General features: G+C 55.7%; 1 protein-coding gene across 1 annotated transcript; it reads right to left on the reverse strand.

The window, feature by feature from the left end:
- Positions 1–2,785: 2,785 nt before the first annotated feature.
- TRIM47 (tripartite motif containing 47) lies at positions 2,786–7,585 on the reverse strand. The gene is made up of 6 exons (XM_030827953.1): positions 6,877–7,585; positions 5,709–5,804; positions 5,198–5,428; positions 4,836–5,034; positions 4,038–4,112; positions 2,786–3,748 (listed from the first exon to the last, which is right to left on the reverse strand). The coding sequence occupies exons 1-6, from the start codon at positions 7,549–7,551 to the stop codon at positions 3,108–3,110; spliced, it is 1,917 nt and encodes a 638-aa protein (XP_030683813.1). The 5' UTR covers positions 7,552–7,585; the 3' UTR covers positions 2,786–3,107.
- Positions 7,586–17,038: the final 9,453 nt, after the last annotated feature.

Consider the following 17,038-nt stretch of genomic DNA (forward strand, 5'->3'; position numbering starts at 1 on the left):
TCTGAAACTTGGGATCTGAAGAGCCAGCCCCTTGCTAGCTGTGCACCCAGGGGCCAGCCAATCCCTGGCTCTGAGCTGCAAAGCTGAAATACAGGGATTTGGGATTAAAATGCTTGTTTCAGGCAGGGTACAGAACCCCGTCTCTACATTTTAAAATTTATTTTATTTTATGTATTTATTTTTGAGACAGGGTCTTACTCTGTCACCCAGGCTAGAGTATGGCTCACTGCAGCGCCAACTTCCTGGGCTCAAGGGACCCTCCCATCTCAGCCTCCCAAGTAGCTGAGACCGCAGGCGTGCACCGCCATGATGGCTTTTCGTTTTTGTTTTTGTTTTTTTGTTTTTTGAGACGGAGTCTCGCTCTGTCGCCCAAGCTGGAGTGCAGTGGCATGATCTCGACTCACTGCAACCCTGCCCGCTGGGTTCAAGTGATTCTCTGCCTCAGCCGCCCAAGTAGCTGGGATTACAGGCGCCTGCCACCACACCTGGCTATTTTTTTTTTGTATTTTTAGTAGAGATACGGTTTCACCATGTTGGCCAGGCTGGTCTTGAACTCCTGACCTCGTGATCCACCCGTCTCAGCCTCCCAAAGTGCTGAGATTACAGACGTGAGCTATCACGCCTGGCCAATTTTTTTTTTTTTTTTTTTTTTTTTTGAGACGGAGTTTCACTCTATCGCCCAGGCTGGAGTGCAGTGGCGTGATCTCGGCTCACTGCAAGCTCTGCCTCCCGGGTTCACGCCATTCTCCTGCCTCAGCCTCCAGAGTAGCTGGGACTACAGGTGCCCCCCACCGTGCCCGGCTTATTTTTTGTATTTTTAGTAGAGACGGGGTTTCACCATGTTAGCCAGCATGGTCTCGATCTCCTGACCTCGTGATCCGCCTGCCTCGGCCTCCCAAAGTGCCGGGATTACAGGCGTGAGCCACCATGCCCGGCCCCAATTTTTTTTTTTTTTATTTTTCTTTTTGTAGAGATGGGGTCTTACCATGTTGGCCATACTGATCTCAAACTCCTGGGCTCGAGTGATCCTCCCCACCTCAGCCTCCCAGAGTGCTGGGATTACAGGTGTGAGCCACCGTGCCCAGCCTCAACATTTTTTTAAAGAGATGTTTGTTTCCCAAACTTCCACGCAAGACTCTGGAGCTGGAGGCCACTCTGCAGATGGCATGCTTGCTGAGTGGCTGTGTCTGTGGCCACAGGCAGGACTAGTCATGCCTGAATTCCACCAAGAAAGCACCAGGCCTGTCTAGTCCACATTCCAGGACATGCCAACGCTTCCTGCGGGGTCAGAGAGCAGAAGGTTCCCCGGCAAGGGGCGCCTGTGGGGTAGGGAGTGCCAAGTTGGGGGACAAGATGAGACACTAGGTGGCCTGAGGGGTGGGAGGGGTCCTGTGCAAGGTAGGAGGCTTATAGTAGGAGGTACAAGGAGCATCCAAGGGGACAGCAGGGCAGCCTTCTCCACCAGCCCCTTCACTGCCGGGTGAGCTGGGGACCCATGGCTGCCAAGGGAACAGTGTTGAAAACACAAAGCACCAGGGGCAAGGAGGCCCCGCCCGGAAAAACAACATCCTGGCTGCTGGGGCCCAGGCAGGCTCTATGGGAGGGGCTATTTTTAGCTGCTGAGGCTGCTGGGGCCGGACTTGTATGGCCTTGCTGTCTGGCTGCATAACTCACCCATTATCCCGCCTGACCTTGAGCTGGGCGTCTGTCTGAGAGGCCTCTCTGTCTGCCCTTGCGCTCGGCCACAGCCCCTCTCTGGGGTGCACCTGGGTCACACAGAACACAGGGAGGAGTGAGCTGGCCTGGGCCTGGAAACACACTGGCCTGTAGCCTCAGGGCACCCCAGGCCTGGCTTGGGTTCTAGGGCAGCAGAGGGCACTGGGCCCTCCCAGAAGAGAGGCAGAGGCTCTCCTGAGGCACAGGTCACAGGTGTCCCCAGCACGGAGGGCAAGAAGATTCCAGAGGGGGACATAAGTCCTTTTATTTTTTGAGATGGAGTCTTGCTCTGTTGCCCAGGCTGGAGTGCAGTGGTATGATTGATCTCGGCTCACTGCAACCTCTGCCTTCCGGGTTCAAGTGATTCTCCTGCCTCAGACCCCTGAGTAGCTGGGATTACAGGCGCCCACCACCATGCCCGGCTAATTTTTGTATTTTTAGTAGAGACAAGGTTTCACCATGTTGCCTAGGCTGGTCTCGAACTCCTGACCTCAAGTGATCTGCCTGCCTTGGCCTCCCAAAGTGCTGCGATTACAGGCATGAGCCACTGTGCCCGGCTAGGACATAAGTTCTCTTATTGTAGATGTTCTGGGCTCCAGCCACACCCCGGGCCGGCTCTGTGGGCTGAGGACTATGTGTGAAGGAAGCTCCAGGTCTCAAAACTCTCTTGCCCACACCCAGGGGTCCTGCCCTGTTCCTGGAGGGGTGATGCCTGCATTTAATGCTGGGCACAAACAGTACAAACAGCAAAGGCAGGTCCAGAACCAGGCTGCGGCACGAAAGATAAAAATAGCTGGTGGGAGTCAGGCCATCCCAAGCAAACACTCAAGCAGCCAGGGTGGCAGTGGGGCTGGAGAAGCCACCTCTGGCTGCCCCTGCTGGGAACAAGGGAGTGGGGGTGCCCCAAAGGACACGTACCCTGTTCCAGCCCCCTTCTCCCAGGCCAGGGCTCTCTCTCAACAGGAATCCTGGGACCAGGGGCTCCGGCCCCTCTCCTGCCTGCCCACTCAGCCAGCTTACAAATGAGAGCAGTTCTGGGAATCCTTGGATGGAGAGGATGGAAAAGGAGTCATTCATTCAACAAGTGTTTATTGAGCATCTACTACATGCCAGACGCTGTTCTAGAAACCTGGAAGAGGAGGAGTCAGGGTAGCTTGGAGCTGTCCCAGCTGTAACTCTGTCTCCCAGAAGCGAGATCTGCAGGGGAACAGGGTCTGGGGGTCCTCCTGCCTGGCAGAGGGAAGGCTGAGTGTATAAAAGGCGGAAGCCTCTAGAAATAAGAAGGCTGGGTGTGTGGGACTCATGCTGGTGCCTTCCCCAGACGAAGGAGAGGGCCCAGAGGAGGCAGCTTCCTGGAGCAGAGACCGCAGCAGGAGTGCCCGTGCCCGGCATCACCTCCTCTTCAGCACAGATATGCAGGACTTCTTGAGGGGCCCGATCTGCAGGTGGGCGTCCACACTCTCCAGGAAGAAGGCAGGCTTGAGCCTGTGGGTGAAGAGCCCCGCAAAGTGACTGTCCAGGCGGCTCTGGAAGGGGTCAGTGGGGGAGGCCGGGATGCCACCCCGGCGGGGCCGAGAGGCCTTCAGCCTCCGCAGGAGGCTCATCTTGCCTTCCCGCACGGCATAGAAGGCCAAGGCACGGTCGGCGTATTCCAGGCAGACCCCGACCGTGGGCGAGAAGGGGTGGGGCAGGGGAGCCTCCAGCCCATGAAACCAGACGGAGAAGCTGCGTCCGTTCCACTGCAGGCAGCAGGAGTGGGCGTTGCGGCCCAGCCGGCCGCGGTCGTAGGGCTCTTGTGGGGAGAAGTCTTCGGCCATGACCCCCACGCTGACCCAGCCCTCAATAATCTCCACCTCCCAGTAGTAGGTGCCTCGGTCCAGGGCACCCTCGCCCAGCACCTGCTCACAATGGGTGAAGCGGGTGGGCGACTCGGGGTAGTTGATAGGACACAGCACCCTCTTGACACCTTTGGTTCCAAACAGCTGCAGGAACTTGTCTGCCGTGTCACTGTCCAAATCCACGATGTAGGCAACTGATCCCGCGGACAGAAGAGAGAGGCAAGGCTCAGGGCCAGGCTCAGAGGGCACGGCCCCTCCCCAAGTACCCACCCCCGCAAAACGCAGCCTCTCCCCTGCTTTCCAACCGGCACGACCCAGCCCCACCGGGGACCACCCCAGGAGCTGCCCTAGCTCTCCCCACGAACTGGGGAGAGGAATCCTAACCCTCGTGTGCCGGGGCCCTGCTGGGACCTGTGTTTGGGACCGGCCCAGCAGCACTGGGAGGGCCCAGTGTGAGTGGAGGGGGCACGGGCGTCCACTTACACTTGAGGAAATAGTCCCTGGGAGCTTCACTCTCCAAGAGGTTCGTGCTGGCGAGGTCCTGGGGCTCAGCATCAGCTGTAGAAGAGGAGATAGTGGTGAGAACGCCCCCAGATTGCCCCCTTCTTTTTTTTTTTTTTTTTTTTGAGACGGAGTTTCACTCTGTCACCCAGGCTGGAGTGCAGTGGTGCAATCTCGGCTCATTGCAAGCTCCGCCTCCTGGGTTCATGCCATTCTCCTGCCTCAGCCTCTCCGAGTAGCTGGGACTACAGGCGCCCGCCACCACGCCCGGCTAATTTTTTTGTATTTTTAGTAGAGACGGGGTTTCACCGTGGCCTCGATCTCCTGACCTCGTGATCCGCCCGCCTCGGCCTCCCAAAGTGCTGGGATTACAAGCGTGAGCACCGCGCCCGGCGACTGCCCTCTTCTGAACCTGTGACTACAATCCCTTCCCCCTTCACTTCCTCCCAGAGTCCAGAGCCACCAGGGAGCAACACCACCACCCAGACGTGGCACGCTGTGCTCACACGCATGCCCGTTGCCTGTGTTCTGCCCCTTGCCCCATGTGCTTCCCAGGCCACAGCTCTCCGGAGCTAGAGGGTGGGCTAGGAGAAGCCCCCTCTCCTCCAGGTCCAAGGGGCTGATTGATCCCCACAGGGTGGCAGCTCTAGTCACTGGCAGGATTTGGGCTCCTCCCTGTGCCAGGCACAATTTTCCTCCTCCACTTCTGGATGGGCACCAGGCCTGGGGGCCTATGTGAGAGGCTGGGAGAGGGTGAGTCATGGGGGGGGCGGTGCCCACCTTCCAAGTCCAGCTTCTGTGGCCCATCCTCGTTGCCACCCAGCCCCCTCAGCTGCTCCCACTGGTTGACACAGGCCACGGCCAGCATGTCTCTCACTGCACGGACAGCTTGGGATGATTTGGTGAAGCTGAGCTCCCTCGGGGGTCCAGGCCCAGGGCCACACCCATCCTCCAGGGCCAGCCTTAGTGCCAGCAGCTCCTGTGCCAGACAAATGCCCATTAAAGCGCTGCTGGCCATGGCTCCTCCTTGCTGGGGGTGGAGGCAGCTCTGCCAGGAGGTCATGCACCCACTGCCTCCTCCTCCCTCCACCCCCACCTGTCCCAGCTTCTGTTCCTTCCGTGGCCCCCAGAGTGGCCTTCACCTGCAGGAAGCTGACTGAGTCGGCTTCGGGGACCTGGCTGAGATTCTGGCGGGCTCGGCTCAGGCGGCTGCGCTGTTCCTCCTGTCGCCGCAGGTCACCCTGGGAGCTGCCTAGCATAGCAGCTTCCCCCTCCTCGATGAAGCCCAGCACCTGGGTCTGGAAGCCCTGCAGGGTGGCCGCAGCCTCTGCAAACAGCCGGCTCACCCTCTCCCGCTCCGCCACGGCTGCACTCTGCACAGGACGACAGTAGAGGGGGCAATGAGGGCAAAGAACCGTTGTGGACTGTGCCCCCCTCCTTCCCTGACCCCGGCTTCCCACCGGCCCTCTTGAGGGGACAGAGGGGCCAGCCTGAGCCTGTCCTGGATCTGGGCCAGGTCAGGGGACACTTGTGCTCAGTGGGTATGGGCCTGCTTTGTTTGGAGTGGATTGTTCCATGCTGAAAGCATACACTGCCAGGAGTATGCCCGCCGCAGGGGAGGTCAGGGATGGAGGCTGGGGAGGGGTGTTTGACCTTGATGAGGGCCACCGTGCGCCTGGACTGTGCAATGCCAGCACCCAGCTCATCCATGCGGTCCTCCGCGGCGCTCAGGACTTTGGGCTGCTCAGCCTGTGGACAACATCCTCCGTGAGTGTGAGGTCTGGCAGAGGCCACAGCCCTACGCTCGGGTCCCAGGCCTTGCCAGGGGAGACAAGGGGGTGACCGGGGAGTGGCGTCTGTGCATCGGGTGGGACTGGAGTGGCCATGATGTCCCACAATATGCCAAAGGTGCCTGCAGCCCAGGCTGGTGCCTTTCCTGAACGCCTACGGGGCGCACAGGCTGACTGGGTGTCTGCCTCCGGTCTCTGACAGGAGGCCTAGCACAGGGCCGTCCGCTGGTCTCAGTGCTGCTCAGATGAATTTGAGAACTTCCTCCGGCGGGGAAGAGGCACAGAGTAAGCGAGTTAGGTTGGGAGTGGGGCGGCGGGGGTGGTGACTGCGCAAGGAGGCATTAAGCTGTCCTGGGGATCACTGTTCCCAAAGAGCCTGCATCCACAGTCCAGGCCTGAAAAAAAGGGAATTCCGGGCAAATCCCCTAGGTCTTATGAGTCACTGCTCCAGGCAGGAGAGACGGAAAATCCCTTGGCCAGAGGCGCCAAGACCGGGCTGGAGGCCAAAGGAAACTGGGGGCGGGAGGTAGAGGCCGCGGCGCACATGCTCCCACCACTGGCCCCCGCAACAGCTGGACAGAGAATCTGTGTGCCCGGTCGCCCTCTGCCGCCCTCCTGCCGCCCTCCTGCCGCCTGCCACACCCATCGAAAGCCGCTGCCCCAGCCCAGGGCAAATCTGAGCTGAGACCGGCGTGAGCCTCCGGGCGGGAGCAGCAGCCACGCTACCGCAACCCCGCGGGCCTAACCCGGCTCCCTCCCGCCTACACTCCCATAGACCCCGGCCCGGCTTCAGGTCCCCTGCCCGCTCTTCGCGTCCTTGTCCTATTCTCACGTCCCTCCTTCCTCCCTTCCCATCTCCATCACCGCCAGCAGATGACCTTGTCAAGGCTGGAAGGGACCTCAAAGATCCTCAGGTTAGAGGAGGAAATTAAGACCCAACCCGGGAAGGTTGGGGGGTCCAAGGTCCTCGGCCCGCTCGCGCGCGGTCGGTCACCAGCCCCGGCTCACCCTAGTGTGCCCCCGGAGCCCACCTCCTGAAGCGCGCGCTCCTGCTCCAGCGGCACCAGCTCGTGGCCGCGGTGCTCCTGGGCGGCGCAGGCCTCGCACAGACACACGCGCTCCGCGCGGCAGTAGCGCTCGAGCGGCCGCAGGTGGCGCGGGCACAGGCTCTCCTCTAGCCGGCGCAGCGGCGGTACCAGGCGGTGTCCGCGGAGCGCGGGGCTGCGCTCGTGCGGGCCCAGGTGAGCGGGGCAAAAGGAGGCGAGGCAGGAGAGGCAGGACAGCGCGGCGGGCAGGGCCGCGCCCTCGGGGCACGCGTCGCAGCGCACTGGCTCTTCGCCCGCGGGCCACGGCTCGGGAGCGCAGGGGGCCGACGGCTCCGGGGCGCTGGGCGGCGCACTGGGTGCCGAGGGCTCCGGGGCCGGGGCAGGGGCCGGGCCGGGGCCGGGCCCGGGGCCCGAGCCCTGGCGGAGCTGCAGCAGCTCGGACAGCGTGTGGTTCTTGCGGAGCTGAAGGCCGTCGGGGAAGGGCTCCTGGCACAGCGGGCAGCGGGCCGCGCCTCCGGGTCCGCCCGCGCCACTCGCGCCACGATGCGGCCAGAGTGCGCCCAGGCAGGCGAGACAGAAGTTGTGGCCGCAGGGCAGCGTCACCGGCTCCCGGAGCGGCTCTAGGCAGATGGGGCAGCTGAAGGGTCCACTGCAGTCCATGACTCCGCGGCCGCCCAGGGCGCCGCCGATTCTGCTCCGGCCTGGGAGGGACCCGGGCCGTTCGCGCCGCGGCACCGCCCCCTGGGACCTAGGCCAGGGCTCCGGCCCCCGCCCGCCCCCAGCTCGGCCCGCCCCGCAGCGCCGCCCGCCTGCCGGCCGCCGGCCTGCGGACTCCCAGTACCCGCCCAGACGACGCGGGGAGGTCTCTGAGCCCGCGCGACCCCCAGGGGAGTCCGCGTGGTCCTAAGGAAGGGCGCTGCTGAAAGGGTGTGAAACTGAGTGAGCGCGGGCGGAGAACGCGAGAGGTACAGCGGAAGGAATGGGAAGGGCTCAGCCTCCATCCCTCTGGTCATTTTGGGCCAGGCCAGGGCTCCGCAGGGGCTGGGCGGGTCTAGCTGTGTCACGCCTGCACCTTTGCGCTCGACCCCTCCCTGGCACCCTTAGCAAAGTTCCTGAGCTGCTGACTGCAGAGAAAAATAACTGCTGATGTACATATGTTTTTGCCCCTTGGCGACTCTATTTTTTTTTTTTTGAGACAGAGTTCCACTCTTGTCGCCCAGGCTGGAGTGCAGCGGCGCGATCTCGGCTCACTGCAACCTCCGCCTCCCGGATTCAAGTGATTCTCCTGCCTCAGCCTCCCAAGTAGCTGGAATTACAGGCGCTCGCCACCGCACCCGGCAAATTTTTGTATTTTTTTGTAGAGACGGAGTTTCACCTTGTTGTCCAGGCTGGTCTTGAACTTGTGACCTCAGGTGATCCACCCGAATCGGCCTCCCAAAGTGCTGGGATTACAGGCGTGAGCCACAGGGCCCAGCCCCTTTAGCGACTCTGTTTACCCCCAGTAGGGAACTTGGGCTTTTCTAGACCTGAAATGGGAAGTTGACGTCATTCCCTAAGTCCCTTGTCTGAGGAATTTAGTTCTGGTCCCTGGACACTGGGGACACCTGTGGTAGGGTTGGGGGTTCCCCAACTGGAAGTATTTAAAGCTCATCTAATTATGCACTTAAAGTGGTGTGTTTTATTGTATGAGTTATATGTCAATAATATTAAGATAAAACACTACACCAGAATGACCAACAAAATAAGTAAAGTAGCACTGATTATAACCCAAAGTGTAAAATAAACATCTATGGGTCCATGCCGATATAAATAAATAATAAATTAACAAGCCGGGGAGAATAGACACATTTCGCACTGAAAATTCCAAGTAATTTTTTATTTTTATTTTTTAGATGGAGTTTCGCTCTTGTCGCCCAGGCTGGAGTGCAGCGGCGCGATCTCGGCTCACTGCAACCTCTGCCTCCTGGGTTCAAGCGATTCTTCCACCTCGGACTCTTGAGTAGCTGGGATTACAGGCACCCGCCACTACATTCGGCTAATTTTTGTATTTTTAGTAGAGACGGGGTTTCACCATGTTGGCCAAGCTGGTCTCGAACTGCTGACTTCAGGTGATCCACCCGCCTCGGCCTCCCAAAGTGCTGGGATTACAGACATGAGCCACCACACCTGGAGATATCTGTAATTTTGGTTAGTGACAAAGTCACAGGTAACTCTTCATACCACTCTGGTGTATTCTCTCCATTTGGAATAGAAAGAAATGCTGCGTTTCCGTAAGGTGTTGCAGCGTGGCTTCCTTCTGCAGGATCTCAGGGAGAGTCTGTCCTGGGCGTCTGTCCCAGCTTCTGGCAATTCTTGGCGTTCCTTGGCTTGTAGCTGTAAGATGCGCTCTAATATCAGTCTCTGTTGTCATTTGCCTTTTCTCTGTGTCTGTGTTCAAATGTCCTCTTCTCTCTCTCTCTCTCTCTCTCTCTCTTTTTTTAGAGAGTCTTGCTGTGTTGCCCAGTCAAACTGCTGGGCTCAAGTAATCTGCCTGCCTCAGCTTCCCAAAGTGCTAGGATTATAGGCGGGAGCCACTGTGCCCGGTGCCAATTTCCTCTTATAAGGACACCAGTCGTTGGATTAGGTCACACTCTACTCCAGTATGCCCTTATCTTAACTCGGTCACATCTGCAAATACTCTATTTCCAAATAAGGTCACAGCCAGAGGTCCTGGGGGTTAGGATCTGAATATAACTTTTCAGGGAACATGATTCAACCTATAACAGTGCTTAAGTAAAGAAAGGTTGGAGAGAGGCCCAGGCCCAAATGTGCTAGAGGTCATGCATGTCCCTGGTGTTCCTGGCCCTCTCTGTGTTCCAGGACCCTGGCCCTTCCCTAAACCTCAGCACACACGGCTGCGGCCATCCCAAACCCTTGTCCACCTCTCCCACCGGGTCTGCATTCCTGCCTCTGTTTCCCCAGCTCTGTAGGCGTGGGGGGTGGGAAAATACCCTCAGGTCCCCTAAGACCAGGCTAGAAATGTTCAGAAGGCACTTTATGAGTTCAGAGCTAAAGAGGAGAAAGCACAAGCAAAAGAGCACAAATGTGCCAGGCGCGGTGGCTCACGCCTGGAATCCCAGGACTTTGGGAGGCCAAGGTGGGCGGATCACTTGAAGTCACGAGTTCCAGACCAGCCTGGCCAACATGGCGAAACCCCATCTCTACTAAAAATACAAAAAAATTAGCTGGGCGTGGTGGTGCACACACTTGTATTCCCAGCTACTCGGGAGGCTGAGGCAGGAGAATCGCTTGAACCAAGGAGGCAGAGATTGTGCCACTGCACTCTCCAGCTTTGGTGACACAGCAAGACTCCATCTCAAAAAAAAAAAAAAAAAAAAAAGAAAAAGAAAAAGAAAAGAAAAAAGAAAGAAAGAAAGAAGGAGGGACCCAGCCTCTTGGGGAGGGAGCTGGCTCTCCAGGCACTCAGTGACCCGTCTTAGTGTGTCTGGGCTGCTATCCCAGACCACCAGACACTAGGTGGCTTATACAGAACAGACACTCCTCACAGTTCTGGAGGCTGGAAGTCTGCGATCACGGTGACAGCACAGTGAGAGCCACTTCCTGGGTTGTAGATGGCTGCCTTCCCACTGTGTCCTCACATGGCCAAGAGACAGCCAGAGAGCCTTTGGGGCCCCTTGGACAAGGGCACTGATCCCATGAATGAGGCTCCGCCCGCCTGAAGACCCCGCCTCCTAGGACCATCACCTTAGGGGTCAGGATCTCAACACATCAATTCTGAGGGTCCACACACATTCAGACTGTTGGAACTCCAAGTGCCAAAAGAGCGGTGCAATCTGCTCCTGGGGCCTCCATGGGAAAGGCTGGAGAAGTGTGGAAGTGGCATTTGAGCTGGGATTTCACAGACTGCTGGGACTCAGGCGGGCAGAGACGGGGGTGGGAAAAGACCTTCCAGGCAGAGGGAGTAGCAGAGGGAGCCGGCCTGGGTGTGTCTGATTTGGCAGGAAGGTGGGTAATGAGTTCCATACGTTAGTTTCCACCAAGAGCACTTGATCAGGACTATCACTTGTTTGCCAAGCCCCAGGAGCGGTTGGAAGGCCCAGGCATCAGTACCACCCTGCTCCGTGGCTTTGGCGCCCAGGCTGCCTGGGTTTGGTGAGGCCGCAAACCTGCCTGGTTCTGGAAGGAGGGGGTGCCTTTCCAGTTGGGTCCCAGCCAACCCTCTGCTCCCCACCCACAGCCTGCTGTCCTCCCTGCTCGAAAAGATCTGCTCCCCAGGAGGAAAGCACAGAGATGCGGTTTGTCAGTGTGATGGCATCTTGCTATTTCTTTTCTTATTTTTTTTGGAAATGGAGTCTCGCTCTGTCGCCCAGGCTGGAGTGCAGTGGTGCAATCTCAGCTCACTGCAACCTCCACCTCCCGGGTTTAAGCGATTCTCCTGCCTCAGCCTCCCCAGTAGCTGGGATTACAGGCGTGTGCCACCACGCCCGGCTAAATTTTGTATTTTTTGGTAGTGATGGGGTTTCACCGTGTTGGCCAGGCTGATCTCAAACCCCTGACCTCAGGTGATCTGCCTGCCTCGGCCTCCCAAAGTGCTGGGATTACAGACGTGAGCCACTGTGCCCAGCCTGGCATCTTGCTATTTCATTTCCATTTCCAAAGTTTTGAAGTTGTTTGCCCAATGTATTAGTTCCCTTCAAAATGAATTGTCTAAGAGCCAAGGGCACCATGTGAGCTCAGCACGTTCACACCTGCCCTCATTCTGTCCGTCCAAGGACCCTATCCTAAAGGATGGCAACTGGAATTCCGATAGGTACCATGTCTTGCCAGAGGTCACATAACTTGTCCTGCAGAGGAAGCAGAATTTAAGCTCAAGAGGTTGCAGCTTGAATAATTATAAATCTCACATATGACTGTCTGGCTGTAGTAGTAGTGCTTGAGAAAAAAAGGAAAAAAATCAAACAAAAACAAGTGGCTGGGTGTGGTGGTTCATGCCTATAATCCCAGGACCTTGGGAGCCAAGGCATGAGGACTTGAGCTCAGGAGTTTGAGACCAGCCTGGGAAACATATTAAGACCCTGTCTCTGGAAAAAAAAAGCAAAAAGCAAAAAGCAATCCGGTGATGAGAGTAATTAAAAAGCTATTTCTAGCTTTACTTCTGTCTCTGAAAATTATTGAAAGGAGATCGAAACACCACGTCCCTAACAGCACTTCCTTTTCTTTATGTTTTTTGCTTTTTTTTTTTTTTTTGTTTTTTTTTTTTTTAGACAGAGTCTCACTCTTTCGCCCAGGCTGGAGTGCAGTGGCTCAATCTTGGCTCATTGCAACCCCCGCCTCCTGGGTTCAAGCCATCCTCGTGCCTCAGCCTCCAGAGCAGCCGGGACTGTAGGTGTGCACTACCACGCCCGGCTAATTTTTTGTATGCTTAGTGGAGACGGGGTTTCACCGTGTTAGCCAGGAAGGTCTCGATCTCCCGACCTTGTGATCCGCCCGCCTCGGCCCCCCAAAGTGCTGGGATTACAGGCGTGAGTCACCGCGCCTGGCTTTTTATGTATTTTTAAACATTTGGTTTGTATGAATGTCAAATGAATATATTTATATTCTTTAAAAAGTAAACAGGCCAGGTGTGGTGGCTCATCTGTGACGGGGAGTTTGATATCAGCCTGGCCAACATGGCAAAACCCTATGTCTACTAAAAATACAAAAATTAGCCAGGCGTGATAGTGCATGCCTGTAGTCCCAGCTACTCAGGATGCTGAGGCAGGAGAATTGCTTGAACCCAGGAGGCAGAGATTGCAGTGAGCCGAGATTAGGCCACTGCACTCCAGCCTGGGTGACAGAGTGAAACTCCATCTCGAAAAAAAAATAAATAAATAGTAAACAACTTAGGTCAGGCGCAGTGGCTCACGCCTGTAATCCCAGCACTTTGGGAGGCCGAGGTGGGTGGGTCACCTGAGGTGGGGAGTTCAGGACCAGCCTAACCAACATGGAGAAACCCTGTCTCTACTAAAAATACAAAAAATTAGCCGGGCGTGGTGGCACATGCCTGTAATCCCAGCTACACGGGAGGCTGAGGCAGGAGAATCGCTTCAACCCAGGAGGCGGAGGTTGCAGTGAGCCGAGATCATGCCATTGCACTCCAGCCTAGGCAACAAGAGCGAAACTCCATCTCGAAAAAAAAAGTAAACCATTTAACAAGGCTTATAACAAAAACTAGTAATGTTGTGTCCCACTGGCTCCCCACGGACAACCAATCTTAAGTCTTGTAATGATTTCTTTTAGCATCTGCCTCCACATTTCTAAGCCTTTTAAGGTTCCTTCTTTCTCTCCTTTTTTGTTTTTCTTTTTTGAGACAGGGTCTCACTCTGTTGCCCAGGCTGGAGTTCAGTGGCACAATCACAGTTTACTGCAGCCTCAACCTCCTGGGCTCAGGTGATCCTCCTGCCTTAGCCTCCCAGGAAGCTGGGACCACAGGTGCACGCCACCACCCCAGGCTAATTTTTGTATTTTTTGTAGATATGGGTTTTCACCATGTTGTCCACCCTCGTCCTGAACTCCTGGGCTCATGTAATCCGCCCATCACAGCCTCCCAAAGTGTTGGGATTACAGGCGTGAGCCACCTCGCCCCACTTGAGTTCCTTTTTTTTTTTTTTTTGAGACAGAGTCTCACTCTGTCACCCAGGCGGGAGTGCAGTGGTGCAATCTTGGCTCACTGCAACTTCTGCCTCCCGGGTTAAAGCGATTCTTCTGCCTCAGCCTCAGCTGGGACTATAGGTGCCCACCACTGCACCCAGCTAATTTTTGTATTTTTAGTAGAGATGGGGTTTCACCATATTGGCCAGGCTGGTCTTGAACTCCTGACCTCGTGATCCACCTGCCTCGGCCTCCCAAAGTGCTGGGATTATAGGCGTGAGCCACTGCGCCCAGCCCCGGGTTCCTTTTTTTAACTCAAGACATTGCTAAGCTTTATACAGCTTTTCAATTTTTAAATATTTATTTATTTAGTTAGTTAAAGAAAGGGTCTTGCTCTGTCACCCAGGCTGGTGAGATCACGGCTCACTACAGCCTCAACATCCCGGGCTCTAGCAGTCCTCCCAGTTCAGCCTCCCAAGTAGCTGGGACCACAGGTGTGCACCACCATGGCCAACTAATTTTTGTACTTTTGGTAGAGAGGTGTGTTATCACATTTCCTAGGGAGGTTTGTAGCTTCCCGAAGTGCCACCATTGCAGGCGGGAGCCACCGCACCCAGCCAGCTTGTTTGTGCTCATGTTTCTGGAGACTGCAGATGCTTGATTACTTCTCCTTTGTGTTGAATTCCCCGTTTCCTGGATCCCAGGCCTCCCTTTTCCCTTCACTGATTTACTTCTTCATTTTTGAAAAGTCTGCCCTCTGGGTGCTTCCTGAGGATGGAGGCTGACGTGTCTGCAAGTGTCTCTGTTTGGGCTTCATCCCTGACTGGCAGTTTGGCTGGGCATGGAATTCTAGGATGGAAATCCAGTCCCCCAGCATCTCAAGGGCTGGCTCCATTGTCTTCTACCTTCCAGCTTGATGCTACTCAAAGCCTCAGTTCCAGGCAGCATCCTGCTCCTATCCCGCCTGGAAAGGCACATCCCTTTGTTCTCTTTACCCTTCACCTCTGATATGGTTTGGCTGTGTCCCCACCCAAATCTTATCTTGAATCCCAGCTGCCATAATCCCCACGTGTCGTGGGAGGGACTTGGTGGGAGGTAATTGAATCATGGGGGCTGGTTTTTCCCATGCTGTTCTCATGGTAGTGAATAAGTCTCACGAGATTTGATGGTTTCACAAAGGGCACTTCCCCTGCACCCGCTTTCCTTGCCTGCCGGCACGTGAGACATGCCTTTGCTCCTCCTTCACTTCCTACCATGATTGTGAGGCCTCCCCAGGCATGTGAAACTGTGAGTCCATTAAACCTCTTTCCTGGCTAGGCGCGGTGGCTCACGCCTGTAATCCCAGCACTTTGGGAGGCTGAGGCAGGCAGATCACGAGGTCAGGAGATCGAGACCGTCCTGGCTAACATGGTGAAACTCCGTCTCTACTAAAAATACAAAAAATTAGCCAGGCGTGGTGGTGGGCGCCTGTAGTCCCAGCTACTTGGGAGGCTGAGGCAGGAGAATGGCGTGAACCCGGGAGGCGGAGCTTGCAGTGAGTCGGGATCGTGCCACTGCACTCACCTGGGCGACAGAGCGAGATTCCGTTTCAAAAAAGAACAAAAAAAAACAAAAACCTCTTTCCTTTATGAATTGCCCAGTCTCAGGTATGTCTTTATTAGCAGCACGAAAACAGACAAATACACCTCTCTGGCCTCCAATCCAACTCCCTCCAATCCTGCTGGCCCGTGAGGTCCCTGTCTTTCACAACCTCTCCTGCCCTTGTTCTGTCTCTGGGTGACCATCCACCTGATTGTGCATAACTGAAGCCCAGAATCTGTAAGGGGGTCTGGTGGGGAGGCCAGACATGCTGGAAACACACACAAGCTAATCAAACATGTCCCCTTTCCAAATGTCACATCCCAACTCTGTGCTGCCTTTTCCCTCAATATCAGCGTGCATTTTCCTGGAGAGACGATGGAGAGTTCTATCAGAATCAGTTAGGCTGGCTGGGCATGGATTGCTTGAAGCTAGGAGTTCAGGACCAGCCTGGGCAACACAGTGAGAATCCCGTTCTTCACAAAAAAGTAAAAAATTAGCTGGGCGAGGTGGTGTGCGACTGTAGTTCTAGCTACTCAGGAGGCTGAGGCAGGAGGAGGAAGGATCACTTGAGCCCAGGAGGCAGAGGTTGCATCCCGCCCTTGCACTCCAGCCAGGGTGACAGAGTAAGGCTCCATCTCTTAAAAAAAAAAGAAAAAAAAAAAAAAAAAAAAAAAAAAAGCAATGGCTCACGCCTGCAATCCCAGGCGTGGATCCCTTTGGGAGGCTGAGGCGGTCAGATGACATGAGGTCAGGAGTTTGAGACCAGCCTGGCCAAACTGGTGAAACCATGACTCTACTAAAAATATAAAAATTAGCTGGGTGTGGTGGTGGGCGCCTATAATCCAAGCTACTTGGGAGGCTGAGGCAGGAGAATCACTTGAATGTGGAAGGCAGAGGTTGCACTGAGCTGAGATTGCTCCACTGCACTCCAGCTTGGGCAAGAGTGCCACTCTGTCTCAAAAACAAAACAAAACAAATTAGCTGGGCATGGTGGCAGATGCCTGTAGTCCTAGCTACTCTGGAGGCTGAGACAGGAGAATGGCGTGAACCCAGGAGGCAGAGGTTGCAGTGAGCCAAGATTGTACCACTGCACTCTAGCCTGGGTGACAGAGAGAGACTCCGTCTCAAAAAAAAAAAAAAAAAAAAAAGATAAAGGGTGGGAGTCTCTGAGCCTACGTTGACTTGGGAGGCCGTCCATTAGGAAAAAAAAGGGGGGGGGGCGGACATGGCGACTCATGCCTGTAATCCCAAGACTTTGGGAGGCCAACGCGTGTGGATCACGAGGTCAGGAGTTTGAGACCAACCTGACCAACATGATGAAACCCCATCTCTACTAAAAATACAAAAATTATGACAGGCGTGGTGGCTCACACCTGTAATCCCAGCACTTTGGGAGGCCAAGGCGGGCAGATCACAAGGTCAGGAGATCGAGATCATCCTGGCTAATATGGTGAAACCCCGTCTCTGCTAAAAAATACAAAAAATTAGCTGGGCGTGGTGGCGGGTGCCTGTAGTCCCAGCTACTTAGGAGGCTGAGGCAGGAGAATGGGGTGAACCCGGGAGGTGGAGCTTGCAGTGAGCCGAGATGGCGCCACTGCACTCCAGTCTGGGGGACAGAGCGAGACTCTGTCTCAAAAAATAAATAAATAAAAATTAGTCGGGTGTGGTGGTGTGCGCCTATAATCCCAGCTACTCCGGAGGCTGAGGCAGGAAGATCGCTTGAGCCCGGGAGGCAGAGCTTGCAGTGAGCAGAGATCGCACTACTGCACTCCAGCCTGGGTGACAGAGCAAGACTCCGTCTCAAAAAAAAGAAAAAAGGGGTTAATATTAATAATATAGAACACGCTCACAAAACATAGAAAGAACCACCACCCAATAAGAAGATGAATTTCACAAAATAAATGACCCCAAACACCTCCCACCTCAGAAGCAGAAA

Source organism: Nomascus leucogenys, chromosome 14 (genome assembly GCF_006542625.1).
Source record: "Nomascus leucogenys isolate Asia chromosome 14, Asia_NLE_v1, whole genome shotgun sequence".
NCBI classification, from domain to species: Eukaryota; Metazoa; Chordata; class Mammalia; order Primates; family Hylobatidae; genus Nomascus; species Nomascus leucogenys.